This window comes from Musca domestica, unplaced genomic scaffold (genome assembly GCF_030504385.1).
Source record: "Musca domestica strain aabys unplaced genomic scaffold, Musca_domestica.polishedcontigs.V.1.1 31, whole genome shotgun sequence".
Classification (NCBI taxonomy): Eukaryota; Metazoa; Arthropoda; class Insecta; order Diptera; family Muscidae; genus Musca; species Musca domestica.
Window position 1 is genome coordinate 6,199,014 of NW_026712309.1, and position 15,670 is coordinate 6,214,683.

At 32.8% G+C, this 15,670-nt stretch overlaps 1 protein-coding gene across 1 annotated transcript; it reads left to right on the forward strand.

Annotated features, from left to right (window-relative positions):
* Nucleotides 1-12,903: 12,903 nt before the first annotated feature.
* Nucleotides 12,904-13,510, forward strand: LOC101890288 (alpha-ketoglutarate dehydrogenase component 4). The gene is made up of 2 exons (XM_005175451.4): nucleotides 12,904-13,163; nucleotides 13,303-13,510. Exons 1-2 carry the CDS (start codon nucleotides 13,017-13,019, stop codon nucleotides 13,402-13,404), a joined length of 249 nt encoding a protein of 82 aa, XP_005175508.1. The 5' UTR covers nucleotides 12,904-13,016; the 3' UTR covers nucleotides 13,405-13,510.
* The last annotated feature ends 2,160 nt before the right edge of the window (nucleotides 13,511-15,670 follow it).

A 15,670-nucleotide genomic window follows, 5' to 3' on the forward strand; every position in this document is an offset into this window, starting at 1 on the left:
CGATATAAATGCAACGTACAATAATACAAGCTAGTGCTGTTAACCTTAATACACACGTACATATGCTTAGAAAAACAGTGCAGCCAGGAAAATAGCACTCATCCTTCAAATAGAAAACAAAGAATTTGATTAACAAAAAAAAATAAATAAATAAAAAAATAACTTTTTGAACTTTTTTAACATATTTTTTAACTGACTAAAAATTGGCTTAAAAGTTATTGGTTTATAGTTAGTTTAAAAGTAACTAGCTTATATTTAGTTTCAAAGTAATGCAGGAATGGACAATTGTCCACTGACTAGCTCATCCCCATGTTAAAATAGTTAGTTGGCGTAAAGGAAATAAATCAAAAAATAACTAGTTGTGGTTTTTTTAAATTTTAAATTAGTTTTAAACCAATTTATTTCCCCGCAGGGTAGTTATTCATTGAAATTAGTAGAGATAATGTATACGTATGTAGATGACTGTCATATTGAGGTTCATCCCCCAAAAGAAGACGCAACTGAATATTATAACTGTAAAGGATGTTACTCAGTTTTACTGCTTACCTTGGTGGATGCGAGGTAATTTTACGTTTTTAACTTTTATTATAAATCTTAATGCTTTTGAAGATGTCGTTTCAATTATGTCAATTGTGGAAGCCTTGGACGCTGCAATGATTTTCAAATGCTTGAAGGTCTTCTCTGAAGCAAGCGTTGGAAGAATGCCAACTATTTACGGAATTGAAAAGAAATATATCGAATGTAGATGTTCCCCTTTTTCTAATTGGAGATTCTGCATTTAAATTAAGTGATAAAAAGTGAGTAATCATAATGACTTAGTGAACGACAGATGGTTAGACATTTTTCAGGTGTCGGAAAAAATCATTCGCACCAGACGAAACTATGCACTTGTCAGATCAAACCACTGGTCGTCATGCAGAAGAAATAAGACGGTTACTTTGATTTTTCTTTTGTAAAATAGGTCGATTGTTTTTGAAAACATATTTTAATTCTTTAAAACTTCTTAAATTTACAATTTCATATTTTCAAAATTTGTGATGGATCCATAATATTAACAAGTAAAAAGCTGTTTAATACCCTCCACCATTTGGTACAAATTTGGCAATTTCCAAAAAATAAAACCCGTTAAAAATTCTGTTAAAATCTTAAAAATACCGAATGCTTATACGACGACGTGGGCCTGCATAGGCAACTTTTGTCATAAATTATTACAATATTTAAATGCGAAACTTGAAGAAAAATCTGTTTATAATGTAGCTAAAATCGTCAAAATACCGAATATGGGGGTACCGTTATATGGGGGCTATACGAAAACGTGGACCTGCACAGACAATTTTCTGGCATGGGCTGAAGTATCCATTACGAACTTCACATACGAAATTTGAAACAATCCCTGTAAATAACGTCGCTAAAATCATTAAAATACCGAATATCGGGGGGTACCGTTATATGGGTGCTATATGATAACTTGGACCTACATGGCCCATTTACGAACTTAACCTGCCTACTGGGAAAAAATACATGTGTGCAAAATTTTAGCCTTCTATCTCAATTTGTTCGAAAGATAGCGTGATTACAACAGACAGACAGACAGACGGACAGACAGACAGACAGACGGACATGGCTAAATCGTCTTAGAATTTTACGCTGATCAAGAATATATATACTTTGTTGGGTCTGACATGAATATTTCGAGGAGTTACAAACGGAATGACAAAATTAATATACCCTTCATAGTATGGTGGAGGGTATGAAAACAATAACAATGGAGTAAAGACTGGTCATTTTCAAAGTACAAATTGAACAATTTATTAGTTTTTATGCTTTTTATATATGTACTTGAGCAGAGAAACAAATTAATATAAGAGCAAACAATTTCATATCTAAAACAAAGCATATTAATAAATAAAAAGAAAACAATTAAAACAAATATATTTGCAAAAATTGGATAGATTTTAAACAAAAAGCAATGCAATACACTTAAATAAATAAACAATTTAAGAACAAGTTAAAAAGCAATAAATTCGGCCGGGCCGAACTTTGAATACCCTCCACCATTTGGAACGAATTTGGAAATTTTCAAAAAATAAAGTCCTTAAAAAATTCTGTTAAAATTTTAAAAATACCGAATATAGCCGTTATATTGGGGTCTATACGACGTGGACCTACATAGGCCTTGTTTGTCATAAACCATTACCATATTCAAATTCGAAACAATTTTCTGTCACAAGCTATAGCATCCATTACGAACGTCAAATACGACACCTCAACAAATTTCGGTGGGTATTGTACCTACCGAATATAGGGAGTTACTGATATATGGGGCCTATACGAAGACCTGTACCTGCATAGACAATTTTATGTCACAGACTGTAGTTTCCATTACGAACTCTAAATACGTAATTTGAAACAATTCCCTTAAATGATGACGCTAAAATCATCAAAATACCGAATTTTTTGTCATAGGCTGTAGTATCCATTACGAATCTCAAATACCAAATTTGAAACAATTCCGGTAACAAATGTCGCTAAAATCATCAAAATACTGAATATAGGGATGTACCGTTATATGGGGGCTATACGAAGACGTGGACATGCACAGAAAATTTTCTGTCTTAGGCTGTAGTATCCATTTCGATTTTCAAAAACCAAATTTGAAACAATTCCGATGAATAATGTAGCTAAAATCAATTGTTGTATGGTGGACGAAGAGGTGGACCTGCACAGACAATTTTCTGTCTAAGTCTGTAGTATCTATTTCGAACTTCAAATACCAAATTTGAAACAATTCCGGTAACAAATGTCGCTAAAATCAATACCGAATATCGGGAGGTACTTATATATGGGGGCTATCTGAAAACGAGGACCTACATGGCCCGTTTACGAACTTAACCTGCCTTATGCAAAAATAAATACGTGTGCAAAATTATAGCCTTCTATCTCAATTCGTTCGAAAGATAGCCTCTATTTTTTAATTTCTTTTTTCTATTTCAATTAAAACTTTTATATTTTCTCCACTGTTTCTGCATATTCTTTGTCCCTTTTTCTCTTCCTGTATGATGTTGACTGCATTTGTGATGAGGGATCTAGGGAATCGCATATATGGATTGACTGCTGAACGTTGAAATTTGTCGCATTTCTGGTGAGTAATCTGCGGTATTTGAGATGTGTTGATCACTGATCATGGGGGGTGAATATTCTACTGTAGGCATGTCGCACGTCAAAACATCAAAATAAATACGAAATCAATAATAACCATCAGTAATAACCATGGTATAAGTAAAAATTGTTGAAAAACGCGTATTATAATAACCTCCGAATGACGTCGAATGATAAAACATATAAAAATCTACTTATATTTGAAAAGACATTTAAAATATTTTGACATATCAATGTTCCCAAGCGTTGATGCATCTACCTGTATTTTTCTACCATGAATAATAACAGTTGATACGGAAGAAAAGTTTGCAGATATATTGTGTAAACGGAGTATCCTACTAAAAATCACTTAATTTTTTCCATACTAAATGTAGTGCATTTGTTTTTATACCCTCCACCATACTATGGAGGGTATATTAACTTTGTCATTCCGTTTGTAACTCCTCGAAATACTCATATCAGACCCAACAAAGTATATATATTCTTGATCAGCGTAAAATTCTAAGTCGATTTAGCGATGTCCGTCTGTCTGTCTGTCTGTCCGTCTGTCTGTCTGTCTGTCTGTCTGTCCGTCTGTCTGTCTGTTGTAATCACGCTATCTTTCGAATGAATTGAGACAGGTGGCTAAAATTTTGCACACATGTTTATTTTTCCAGTAGGCAGGTTAAGTTCGTAAATGGGCCATGTAGGTCCACGTTTTCATATAGCCCCCATATAACGGTACCTCCCTATATTCGGTATTTTGATGATTTTAGCGACATTATTCACGGGAATTGTTTCAAATTTGGTATTTGAAGTTCAAAATGGATACTACACCCTAAGACGGAAAATTATCCGTGCAGGTCCACGTCTTCGTATAGCCCCCATATAACGGTACCTCCCGATATTCGGTATTTTGATGATTTTAGCGACATTATTCACGGGAATTGTTTCAAATTTGGTATTTGAAGTTCAAAATGGATACTACATCCTAAGGCGGAAAATTATCCGTGCAGGTCCACGTCTTCGTATAGCCCCCATATAACGGTACCTCCCTATATTCGGTATTTTGATGATTTTAGCGACATTATTCACCGGAATTGTTTTAAAATTGGTATTTGAAGTTCGTTATGGGAACTAAAGTCTGTGACAGAAAATTGTCTGTGCGGGTCCAGGTCTTCGTATAGCCCCCATATAACGGTACCTCCCTATATTCGGTATTTTGATGATTTTAGCTACATTGTTCACCGTTTATTTCAAGTTTCGAATTTGAATATGGTAATGGCTTATGACCAACAATGCCTATGCATGTCCACGTCGTATAGACCCCAAAATAACGGCTATATTCGGTATTTTTAAAATTTTAACAGAATTTTTTAAGGATTTTATTTTTTGAAAATTTCCAAATTTGTTGCAAATGGTGGAGGGTATTAAAAGTTCGGCCCGGCCGAACTTACTGCTTTTTAACTTGTTTACTTATTATTTATATTATCCACAACCAGGAATTCCGTAATCAAGTTCTTGCAGCTTGCTAGGGGGATTTCTACATCCTTTTACAGGTCCCATTCCGATGGCGATCACCTAATTGTGCCCTTGTGCACTTTACGTTTTTCTCTGCTAAAAAAAAACTATTAATAAATTATTTATGGTCTCTTTAAAACATACCTATAGCGCGCTATTATGTTATGCATTTTTGTTTGTAATTCACAAACCGTGTAAGTCAATCCAATTTTGTTTAATTCTTGGGCCATCTCTTTCAGAATGTGACTGTTTTTGCGACATCCTCGTAGCTGGCCCATGGTAGAAGAATAAAGGTAGACGCATACAAACAGCTGCTGGGACAATGAACTGTCAAACCAAATTTAGAATTGAAAATGTTGAATGGAAAGTTATCTAAATTTGTAAAAATTGTTGGAAAACGAGTATTATAATATCCTCCGAATGACGTCGTATAAAAAAACATATAAAAATATACTTATATTAGAAAAGAAATTTCAAATTTTGTGACATATCAATGCTCCCAAGCGTTGATGCATCTACCTGTATTTTTCTACCATGTAGCTGGCCCATATAATCAATAGCTTGTTCGGCGCTTATATTCCACTTGCTAAGCGTTTTTCGGCGTTTTAAATTGGACATATATTTTTTATTATAATTATTTTACTTACCTTTTGCATTGAAATTGTTCTTTTTATAATTTATATAAAATATATATGTATAACTATATGTATAACTATCGACGGAGAGGAATTGTCAGAATTAATCACGAATGTGTCGTATGAACGGGTTAATTCGTGTACGTAATAATGTACGCACAAAACTTTATCAACTGAAAACTAATTTATTTTATGAAATTTTAGTATCATATATCAAAACAGATTAGAAATTAACTTTTTGGAGAAAAAATTAAATATTTTAATAATTTTTGAAGTTGCGTGGATTACGTTTTTTTCTGTAGTTCCATTTAAAAACTGATGTAAATGAAAAATTTCAATAAATCTAGACTGAGCTATTGGCCGGTGCAATGAACAGACTTAACAGTGGATTTTAATCGTCTGTTAAAAATACCACTCTAAGCTATATTAATCGAAGAGTAAAGTAATTGACTGACTGATTGACTTGATGATGCATCAACACCCAGACGAAGCGCTAAAGAATCCTGGTTGAGGTTCGCTCTTTTTTTTTTTTTGTGACACATATGGGTTTATTGGGATCTTTGCCATTTTATTGTAACGATAAATCCTAGTTCCATATCAAAATTCAGCTTTATGGAAATTTTTACACTTTCAAAGGTTTATTTTGACTAGACTACTTTAGGATTACTTTTAAATAAGGTGGGTTGCGCCTTTGTGTTTTATGCAATTACAACATGCTTTTACGACTTTTGGTAGTTTTTGAATAGGATCGCTATTTTTGAACGTAGAAACGTCAAACGTCATGTATTTTCGATTTATATATCAGATCAGATCAATCTACGATTTTTCGCGTGTAATATCCATTTACTCCAATTTATATGAATAATTTATTCAATGTTTATATTACAATGCGCGTTGTTCCTTTGTAGGACGATCCAATATTCCTTTTAAGGAATGACGGCGAGGAAATTGTTTTTGATGAAAGATCAGATTCGAAAGGCACAAAATGTAGCTTAGAAAAAGTAGATGTAGAAAATGTAAAAAATGAAGAAAGCATGACAAAGAATTCTGTTTGTGAAGAAAAAATAACTTTTACTTGCAAAAGTTGCGGCTCTTGAGGAAAAAGATGATTTTCTCCTTGAAAACAGCATTGCATTTGCTCGTGTCATTACAAATGATTCATCTCCACCGCATACATCTGAACAGTTAGATATCGTATGTACATGTTTATCTTCAATGCAAAAAACCAGTTCTTGTGGGATTTGATAACGTTGTTGTAGGATTTGATAACGCTGAACAGGAGCGTACGCGCGCAATACAATTTGATCAGTTAAAAGGTAGTGACACGGACAGTAATACCATTACATATTCCTTAGGACTCCAGCTGGTAGGATTGTGTAGCAACTGGAGGATACTATTAGAATTCTTACTTACAAACGAATATAGTACTTCCCATGGTACAATAAAAAGGTAAGGTAGAGCTCCCAGCTAATTAAAATTTTTTTCTAAGTGGGTCCGTCTTCTGCCAATTTTGTGTATGTATTTGTTGTTTTGAAAAATAAAAACAAAAAATTTTCAAAATCAATGAAAGGAAGAAACATAAATTGCGGGGCGCGCATTAATAATATTAACCATATTTGCCATGGAATTGAAAGATTGAACACTTAGGAACATATTCTTGAGAGAACATCCAGGCATTTCATTCATCTTTCGCGTTATTTGACTCATTTTAAAAATGAACAAAAAATATCAAATAAATGAAAACCACTTGTTGCCTACAATTTTGAATAATTCTGACAGGAAAAGAGCATAGCCTCAGGGCTGTATTCCTGTAGTTTTACGAAGCTGTTCTACTGTCCTGTTCTGTTCGACAGACACCCTATTCATGTCCAATCCTTCCAACAATATCGTGTCTACCATGGTAGAAGAATACAGGTAGTCGCATCGACACAGCTGCAGGGACAATGAAATGTCAAACCGATTTTGGAATTGAAAATCTTGAATGAAAAATCATTGACATTTGTAAAAATTGTTGAAAAATACATAACATTACAACCTCCGATTTGCGTCGTATAAGAAAACATATAAAAATCTACTTATTTTTGACAAAATATTTAAAAAATTTTGACAGGTCATGTTCCCAAGCGTTGATGCATCTACCTATATTCTTCTACCATTGTGGCTACCTTGGACCAAATCGTTTGTGTTTTCCTCCAAACTTACTTACTTACTAATTTATTAAATTAATTTTTTGGGAATAAAGTTTTTATTCCCAGCAAACGCATGGTACAATGAATTGAAGGTAGGGCAGAACTACCATATGATTTTAATTTTTTTATTTTTCTGGTTTAATATGTCAACTTCATTTGTTTATGTGTGTGTATTCTTTTCAATAATAAAAAAAATGTTCAGAAAATATTCAAATTCGGGTGTTTTCAAAATGCTTATTGCGACGTATGCATCGACAAAAACTACAATTTTTGTCGCGAAATAAACCATAAGAGATATATAGAACATGATTTTGAAAAGAAATTTTGACCTTTCATTCAGTTTTCGCGGTTTTAAATTATTTATTTAAAATCAATGCAACAAGTTGTTTGCCATTTTAATGTTTTGATAGTAATTCTGACATTACAAGCCAAACAGGTAGACCTCTATACTTGCAATTTTTTCAAAGTTAGCCTACCTTGTATTCATTGTACCATGATTAAAAGTAACTTCCCCAGCAATAATTTTAAAAAATTTTGAATATGAAATCCACTTGGACAAAGGTCAGAAGTTGTGTTGCGCAAAGTTACTACAAGTCATATGCATACGTAAATAAACCAATGGAAAGAACGGCAGCAATTTTCAACAGAAACGTGCTTGGTGCTCTGGACAAATATGCATTTTCAGAGACCGAGCAAGTAATGGTAGAGGCAACTAAAAAATTATTTAGTGGTATAGTTCCAATAGAAGAACTTTGCACAGAAAAATTTATTAAATGAAAATAAAGTTTAGCCGTGCACAATAACCATGAGATCCATAAATGTTCTGCAATTTGTCGAGTTTGGCAACATATCTTTAATGCTTAAAAAATCATTGGAAACAATGTTGTCTCTGTTGATGGAACATGAAGACATTATACCCATGGTACAATAAGGATGTAGAATAGCTTCGTAAAACTACAGAAATACAGTTCTGAAGTTATGTCCGCTTTTTGTCAGATTCATTCGAAATTATATGAAAAAGTTGTTTTCATTTTTCATATTTTTTTCTTATTTTTAAAATGAGTTAAATAGCGCGAAAAATAAATGAAATGCCTGAAATATGATCCAAACTGTTTAGTCTTTCAATTTCATAGCTGAAATGGTTAAAAGCTTTAATCAAGGTGTCTTCCAATTATTGCTTTTGGAAATATTTTATTTTCAATAAAAAAATAAATGCATATACTTCTTCTTTCAAAATCGTTGTGCCTGAAAATATTTTTGTACAGTCGATTTTAAAAGAATTTTGGCTTGCTAGGGCAAAAGAATTTGTGGAGAGATCCGATAATTTAGCTCATTTGCCTCTTAGACCAGATTCGGTGCCAAAAAACTAAATGACTCATTTTCTATTTGCTATCAGAATGTAAGGGGGCTTAATACAAAATTAACCAGTTTATATACTGATAGCATTGGTTTCAATTATAATTTATTGGTTTTCCCCGAAACTTGGTTAAAAACATCTATATTAAATAGTGAAATTTTATGTTCAAAATATCAAATATTTAGAAAAGATCGTGTTTGTTGCAGTTGATACCAAATATACCACTAATTTAATTGATCTAAATGATTTTCTTGATATAGAATTTGTTGGTGTTTCCATTGAATTGGGCATATCTAAATTGTTTGTAACTTGCTCTTATATTCCCCCTTCATCCTCACTTGACATTTATAATCAGCATTTATCAGCAATAAATTTAATCACTGAAAAAATGAAAGATTCCGATCGCATTCTGATCCTTGGTGATTTTAATATGCCCTCCATTAGGTGGCTTCCAATGCCAGATTCTGAAGCTTTGATTCCTTTGCCATCCGAAATGAACAGTTCCCAGTATACATTTGATGTTATAAATAGTTTGTGTGACTTAAATCTTTATCAAATAAACAGTGTAAAAAATTCCCTCGGCAAAATTCTTGATTTGGCGTTTATAAATATAGCACAGCATTTTGATATATTCAGAATTCCTCCAATATGTACTCCTAAAGATATATACCATCCAACTTTATATATCTCCATGACTCACAGTTATGTATTTGAAGAAAGTCAGTCCGACTCATTTAAAACTGTCCTTAATTACAAAAAAACTAATTTTCGAAAATTTAATACCCTCATTTCCTCCGTAAATTGGGCTTCTGTGTGCCTGTGTAACAGCCATAAAGATTTAGAATATGTAATTGATAAATTTTATGATATTTTAAATAGATTTAAACTGGAATGTGTTCCAACCACTAGAGTTAAAAATTCAAATAAATATCCATGGATAACCTCTGAGTTATCAAGTTTAAAAAAATCTAAAAATAAGCTTTTTCGTAAATATAAAAAATCAGGCTTAACAATAGACTATACTAATTACTCTGTTGCTAGATCTAAATATACTTTAGAGTCTCGTAGATTGTATAATCTTTACCTAGACAAGATTAAAAATAATTTTAAATCCAATCCTAAATCTTTTTATGATTTTGTTAATCTAAAACGAAAAGTTTCCTCAAAGCCCTCAGTATTGAAATATAACAATGAAGAATTTGTCACAGGCACAGATATTGCTGAATGTTTCGCAGATTTTTTTGCCACAACCTATTCCAGTACATCTTGCCAAATTAAAGATTCGTATCCTTATAAGTTATCACAGGCTGATCAAATTTGTATGCCTTTTCTACAACGTCAGGATGTGTCCAATAGTCTGCGTAGTTTAAAATCGATTAAATGTCCAGGACCGGATGGCATACCTAATATAATTCTTAAATATTGTTCAGAAACATTAGCACTTCCGTTAACTATATTGTTTAATTATTCACTTAAATTTGGTCACTTTCCTACTTTCTGGAAAAAATCTTATATTATACCTTTACATAAGTCTGGTAGTCTTACTAATGTGTCAAATTATAGAGGAATTGCAAAATTAAGTGTCATACCAAAATTGTTTGAAAAATTAATTATTGCATAATTTCCCAGAAAATTCAATCTATATTGAGTCCATATCAGCATGGTTTTCGTAGTGGTATTTTAACTACAACAAATCTTATACAATTTACGTCAACAGTAATAAAAGGATTTGTTCAGCGTAAACAAACTGATACAATTTATACTGATTTTAGTAAAGCTTTTGATAGGGTGAACTCCTAATATATAAATTAAATTATATGGTTTCAACACAAACTTAGTCAAATGTATATCATCTTACCTAAAAGATAGATCACAACTAGTTTTGTTTGAAGGGTATCTATCTAAAACGATGATCGTTCCATCGGGTGTTCCGCAAGGAAGTCACCTTGGACCGGTCCTCTTTTTTTATTTATCAACGATTTACCTAATTCCATAAATTACTCGAAATTGTTAATGTACGCAGATGATGTTAAATTATTCATTTCCCATAATTGTGATAACGAGCTAGTTTACTTCAAAACGATTTAGATAGCCTTTTTAAATAGTGCAGGTTAAATTGTATGGAGTTAAATTTAAGCAAATGTAAGCATATGTGGTTCTCCAGATCTTCTCTGATATTACAATATAATATTGACGGTCATTCATTATCGACTGTAGATTCATTTGTCGATCTAGGCCTCTTGATGGATCCAAAATTAAATTTTAATAGCCATGTAATAACAATGGTAAATAAAGCAAATGGTGTTTTAGGTTTTGTTAAACGGTGGGCCAAAGAATTTTCTGATCCATATATAACAAAACAGTTATTTACGTCTCTTATTAGACCTATATTGGAATATAGTTCAGTTGTATGGGATCCTCAATATGCATAATATTCAGATAAAATAGAATCCGTGCAAAAACAATTTCTGCTATTTGCCTTACGAGGTTCACACGCTAAAATTAATTAGATTGCCTACACTTAAAAGCAGACGAATTATATTGAACTCCATGTTTGTACTAAAAATATTAAATGGTAATATACCTTCAGATTTCCTAATCTCATCTATTAGAATTAATGTTCCGTTTAGATCTAGTAGATACTACAAATTATTATATACTGATTTTCACCGCACGAATTATTCAATGGGCGAACCTCTTAGTAAAATGTGTGTTGACTTTAATTCTGTGTATTGTAATGTAGATTTTTGTATGAGTTTAGAAGTTATTAAATCTAGAATAATTTTATTTTTAAACAATTAACATACATGTTTTATTATTTGACAAACTAGCTGATGAATTAGATTCTGTAGCTGGTTTTCAATTTCCTTCTGAATTCCCATTATGATGCGGATCATGATGTGTTCGCGATCCCTCCGTAAAGGGAGGTCGCCCTCTCGGTCGGCAGGGATGGGAATGTGAGGCGTGGGAACGTTCGAAAAAAAATATATATATACAAAATTGGCAGTAGTCGAGCACACTCAAAAAAATTGTAATCAGCTGGTAGCTCTACCTTTCCTTTTTATTGTACAATGATTATACCCAAAACTGTGACAATGAAGTCATGTAATCATATGTTTACATTTTTTTTCAAATTTATACATTTGGCAACATCTCATTGTCAAAATATACATATATTCATAAATCCATTGTGTACACACAAAATCAGATGTGGCAACTGCTTTTTATACATTGAAATTCGACAAGGTAAATTACAAAAAATGCAGAGCTGGGAATGCTAATTTGAAATGGGGTTACTTTTATTACATTGTACCATGGTCATTAGCCTCATTTTTAATATTTTTTATTATAAAATGCCTAACGTACAATACTGTCTTTTACCATTCCGGTCCGTTGTCCACGTTAGTCCGATTGATTGCATTTGGGTTGGTTGTTCCTTTCATGTCTGTCTGGTTTTTGGTATAAGGGGTTTTTACTGAGCATTGCTGTCTTATTTTTGAAGTTAAATTTTTAGGTATGCATGATTTACCTGTTGTATTTTGACTCATTTGAAGTGTTCTTCGAAAAAAATTTTAAATAGGTCAAAATAGTGCGCTAGTCAAGAATAGGAAACGTAGTTGTAAACTTTTTTAAATAGTAATAGTATTGTATTATTTGCATTATAAATATAATAGTTAAGTAGTGAATTTATTTGAATTTTTCATTATTTTTTATATTACATTATTTTTAAGTTTTAGATGGGGGTTATATGGAAAATTGACGCGAATACAAATCTATGGTCTGTTCCAGAAATTGGCAAAACTAGTAGATTCTTGCAGGTTCTGGAACAGACCATTAATTTGTAAACATAGCCTTTCCTTTTCAAATAACTACCTTGCAAACATATGGAGACCCCCGTTTTCGACGACTATGCTCGGGAGACGGGCTTTAAACGATTATTTCAACGCTTCTTATTGTCAGCATTACATTAAAGACGCGGAGCGCACACGCATTCATTTAAGTGAAACATATTTTTTCGATATCATAAAGTGAAAATCGGTTATCGTATCGGTTATATCGCTAATTTTTCCGATAGCATAAAGGGAAAATCGGTTGTCATAGTATAACATTTTTTAGTTCTTTGGGACGGACTCAATTTTTTATTTATTTTCTCGGAAGAAATAAATATTTTGCAAAATGGTGTTGCGAACTGCGATCGTCCAATCGGCCAAACGTATTCCGTTGATCAAATTCCGTAAGGGCGGTTATCCGGGGTTGACAGCAGCTGGAGCACAAGGATCGTACCAGGCGAGTTCATATCCTAATACGTTGGAAACAAAAAATGTAATCGTTTGTGACTAACAACTTTTAATTTAGAAAGTAAAACATCATAACTAACAGTTCAACTCGTATCGTCGCTAGACGTATAATTTACATGTCGCCCATGTTGGAAAAAGGGATAATTTCTTCTTTCTTTTTACAGAATCCAGGTGTAATCGAAGATTGGGAATTGCCACCACGTTACTGGCGCAAACCTATCAGTGTTGATGAAATGGAGTACATCAACCGAGGTGGTCCGGCCTAATGCAAAAGAAAAGAAATTTCAAAATTCTAGATCAATGAATCTTATTTTCAGAAAGTAAATGTTAATATGTATCCTATTATGCAACAAATATAAATAATACACAACACCCATTTAATTTTCATTATTAGCTTAGTTTCATCCCCGCCCCATATCGTCTTTATTGCAGAATACATCTAATCTGTTCCCAAAAGCCACAAAAACACTGAGAATATTTGATTTATGTATCAAAGGTGGTGATATAAAGATTGTCAGAAAGAAAAGTAAAAGTGAACAAGAAAAAAAAAAAAACAACTGAGTTCGGCCGAACTTTTTATACTCTCACCATTTGAAAAAAATTGAACATTTTCAAAAAATTCCGAGAAATACCACTTATATGAAAATCGTTATATGTGGTCTTGCATAGACAATTTTCCACCATAGGTTACGAACTGCAAATACGCAATCTGAAACAATTATAATGTCGCAAAAATCATCAAAATACCGCATTATGGCAGGTATCGTCATATGAGGGTTATACGAAGACGTGGACCGGCATACAAAATTGTTTTGTCATAGGGGTAGTAGTCATTAGGAACTTCAAATACAAAATTTGAAACAATTCCGATGAATAATGTCGCTGATATCAACAAATACCGCTTAAAAGGAGGTATGGTGAGAGTATACGAAGACATGGACCTGCATATACAATTTTTCGTCATAGGTTGTAGTTCCCATTACGAACTGCTAATACGAAAATTTTAAATGAATAATGTTGCCAAAATCATCAAAATACCGAATATTAGGTGGTATTGTTATATGGGGGTTATACGAAGACGTGAACCGACATGGCCCATTTTCGAGCTGCCTACTGGCAAAAATACATTTGTGCAAAATTTAATAGCGTGATTACAACAGATGGACATCATTGTAGGGTCTAACATGAGTATTTCGAGGAGTTACAAACGAAACCGAAGTTAATATACGGTCTATAGAATGGCGGAGGGCATAAAATTGGTACTTACCTTATACGATAAACTTCTTTCTTTCTGGATACCTCCTCGAGCCATGCGCGTCCGTAAGTCTGTTCAATAAAGATTGTAATCAAACCACAATTATGCATAACGAAGTTTTGTACGAAGATCGAGATGTAACAACAGACCTATTTAAATAGAAGAATCTACGTTTTTCAACTTTTTACTCGAAAAGGGTTCATTTGTTTAAAATAGCAGAAGACTTTGTGTGGAATATGAATGCATGATATGCAACACTTAAACTTTTTTCGGAATATTATGGACAATACACATGAATATTTGTATTACGGTACAATAATTTATAAAATATGCCAAAGGATTAACCTAAAAACTATTTTTTTACTGTACTCTGGGTAAAAAAATTTCAAATTCTTTTGAACTCGAATCGTTTACCGTTAATGGGTCTATTTGGTATAAATATTACGTCTCTTTTTATTACTTCATCCACTTTATGTAAGATATGTTTAAATGTTGATCTTTTGTTCGGGAGGTACCAGTAAAAATATTGATATTGATAAAAAATATTGGGATGTACCATGCTTAAGGAAAATCGAACACTTATTTCCAATTTTATGCGAATAAACTATTAAGCAGAAGCGGTAAACCGATTTATCACATCTCCACGCTAGAATGTGTGTTGGCAGAAACATTAGGATATGCCAATTTTGAGAATAATCGGAGGGTAAAGGTGAGGGTACATAAGCAGCTTGCCATCATGGCTAGGCATTTTAATGTCAGATTAAAGGGAGCAACGACGGCAGGATTTGAGTGTGACTCTGGCATCCCTTTATGATATGTCACAAAATATGCCATGCGAAGACTTCAAGCTGTTTATGTACTCTGACCTTAAGCCAGTCAAAAAAGCGTTTTATGTACTCTCACCTTAAAGTTGTTAACAAGTTACAGAATAGGCCTCCTGATAAGGCTGTGTAATTGGGATATTAAACATTGGTATGGGCAATGCTAACAAGGTAGGTAATTTTGAAAATATTGAATCTGGGAGGCAAATTTATGCAGGAGATAAACGAATACGTGACAATTGATCTATATATATGTAAGGTTTTCTAACCACTGGAAATACACCACTGCACTATGACTCTAACTAACTATGTGTTAATAGGGCAAAAAATAGTGCGGTGTTGGTAGCAGAACTTATGAAAATTGTTGGGGTGCGATTTAATATTGAGAATGAATCCAGTTTCCTGAAATTGAGAATAGAATACTTTATGTATACATGTAGTTTAGTTTTAATTTGA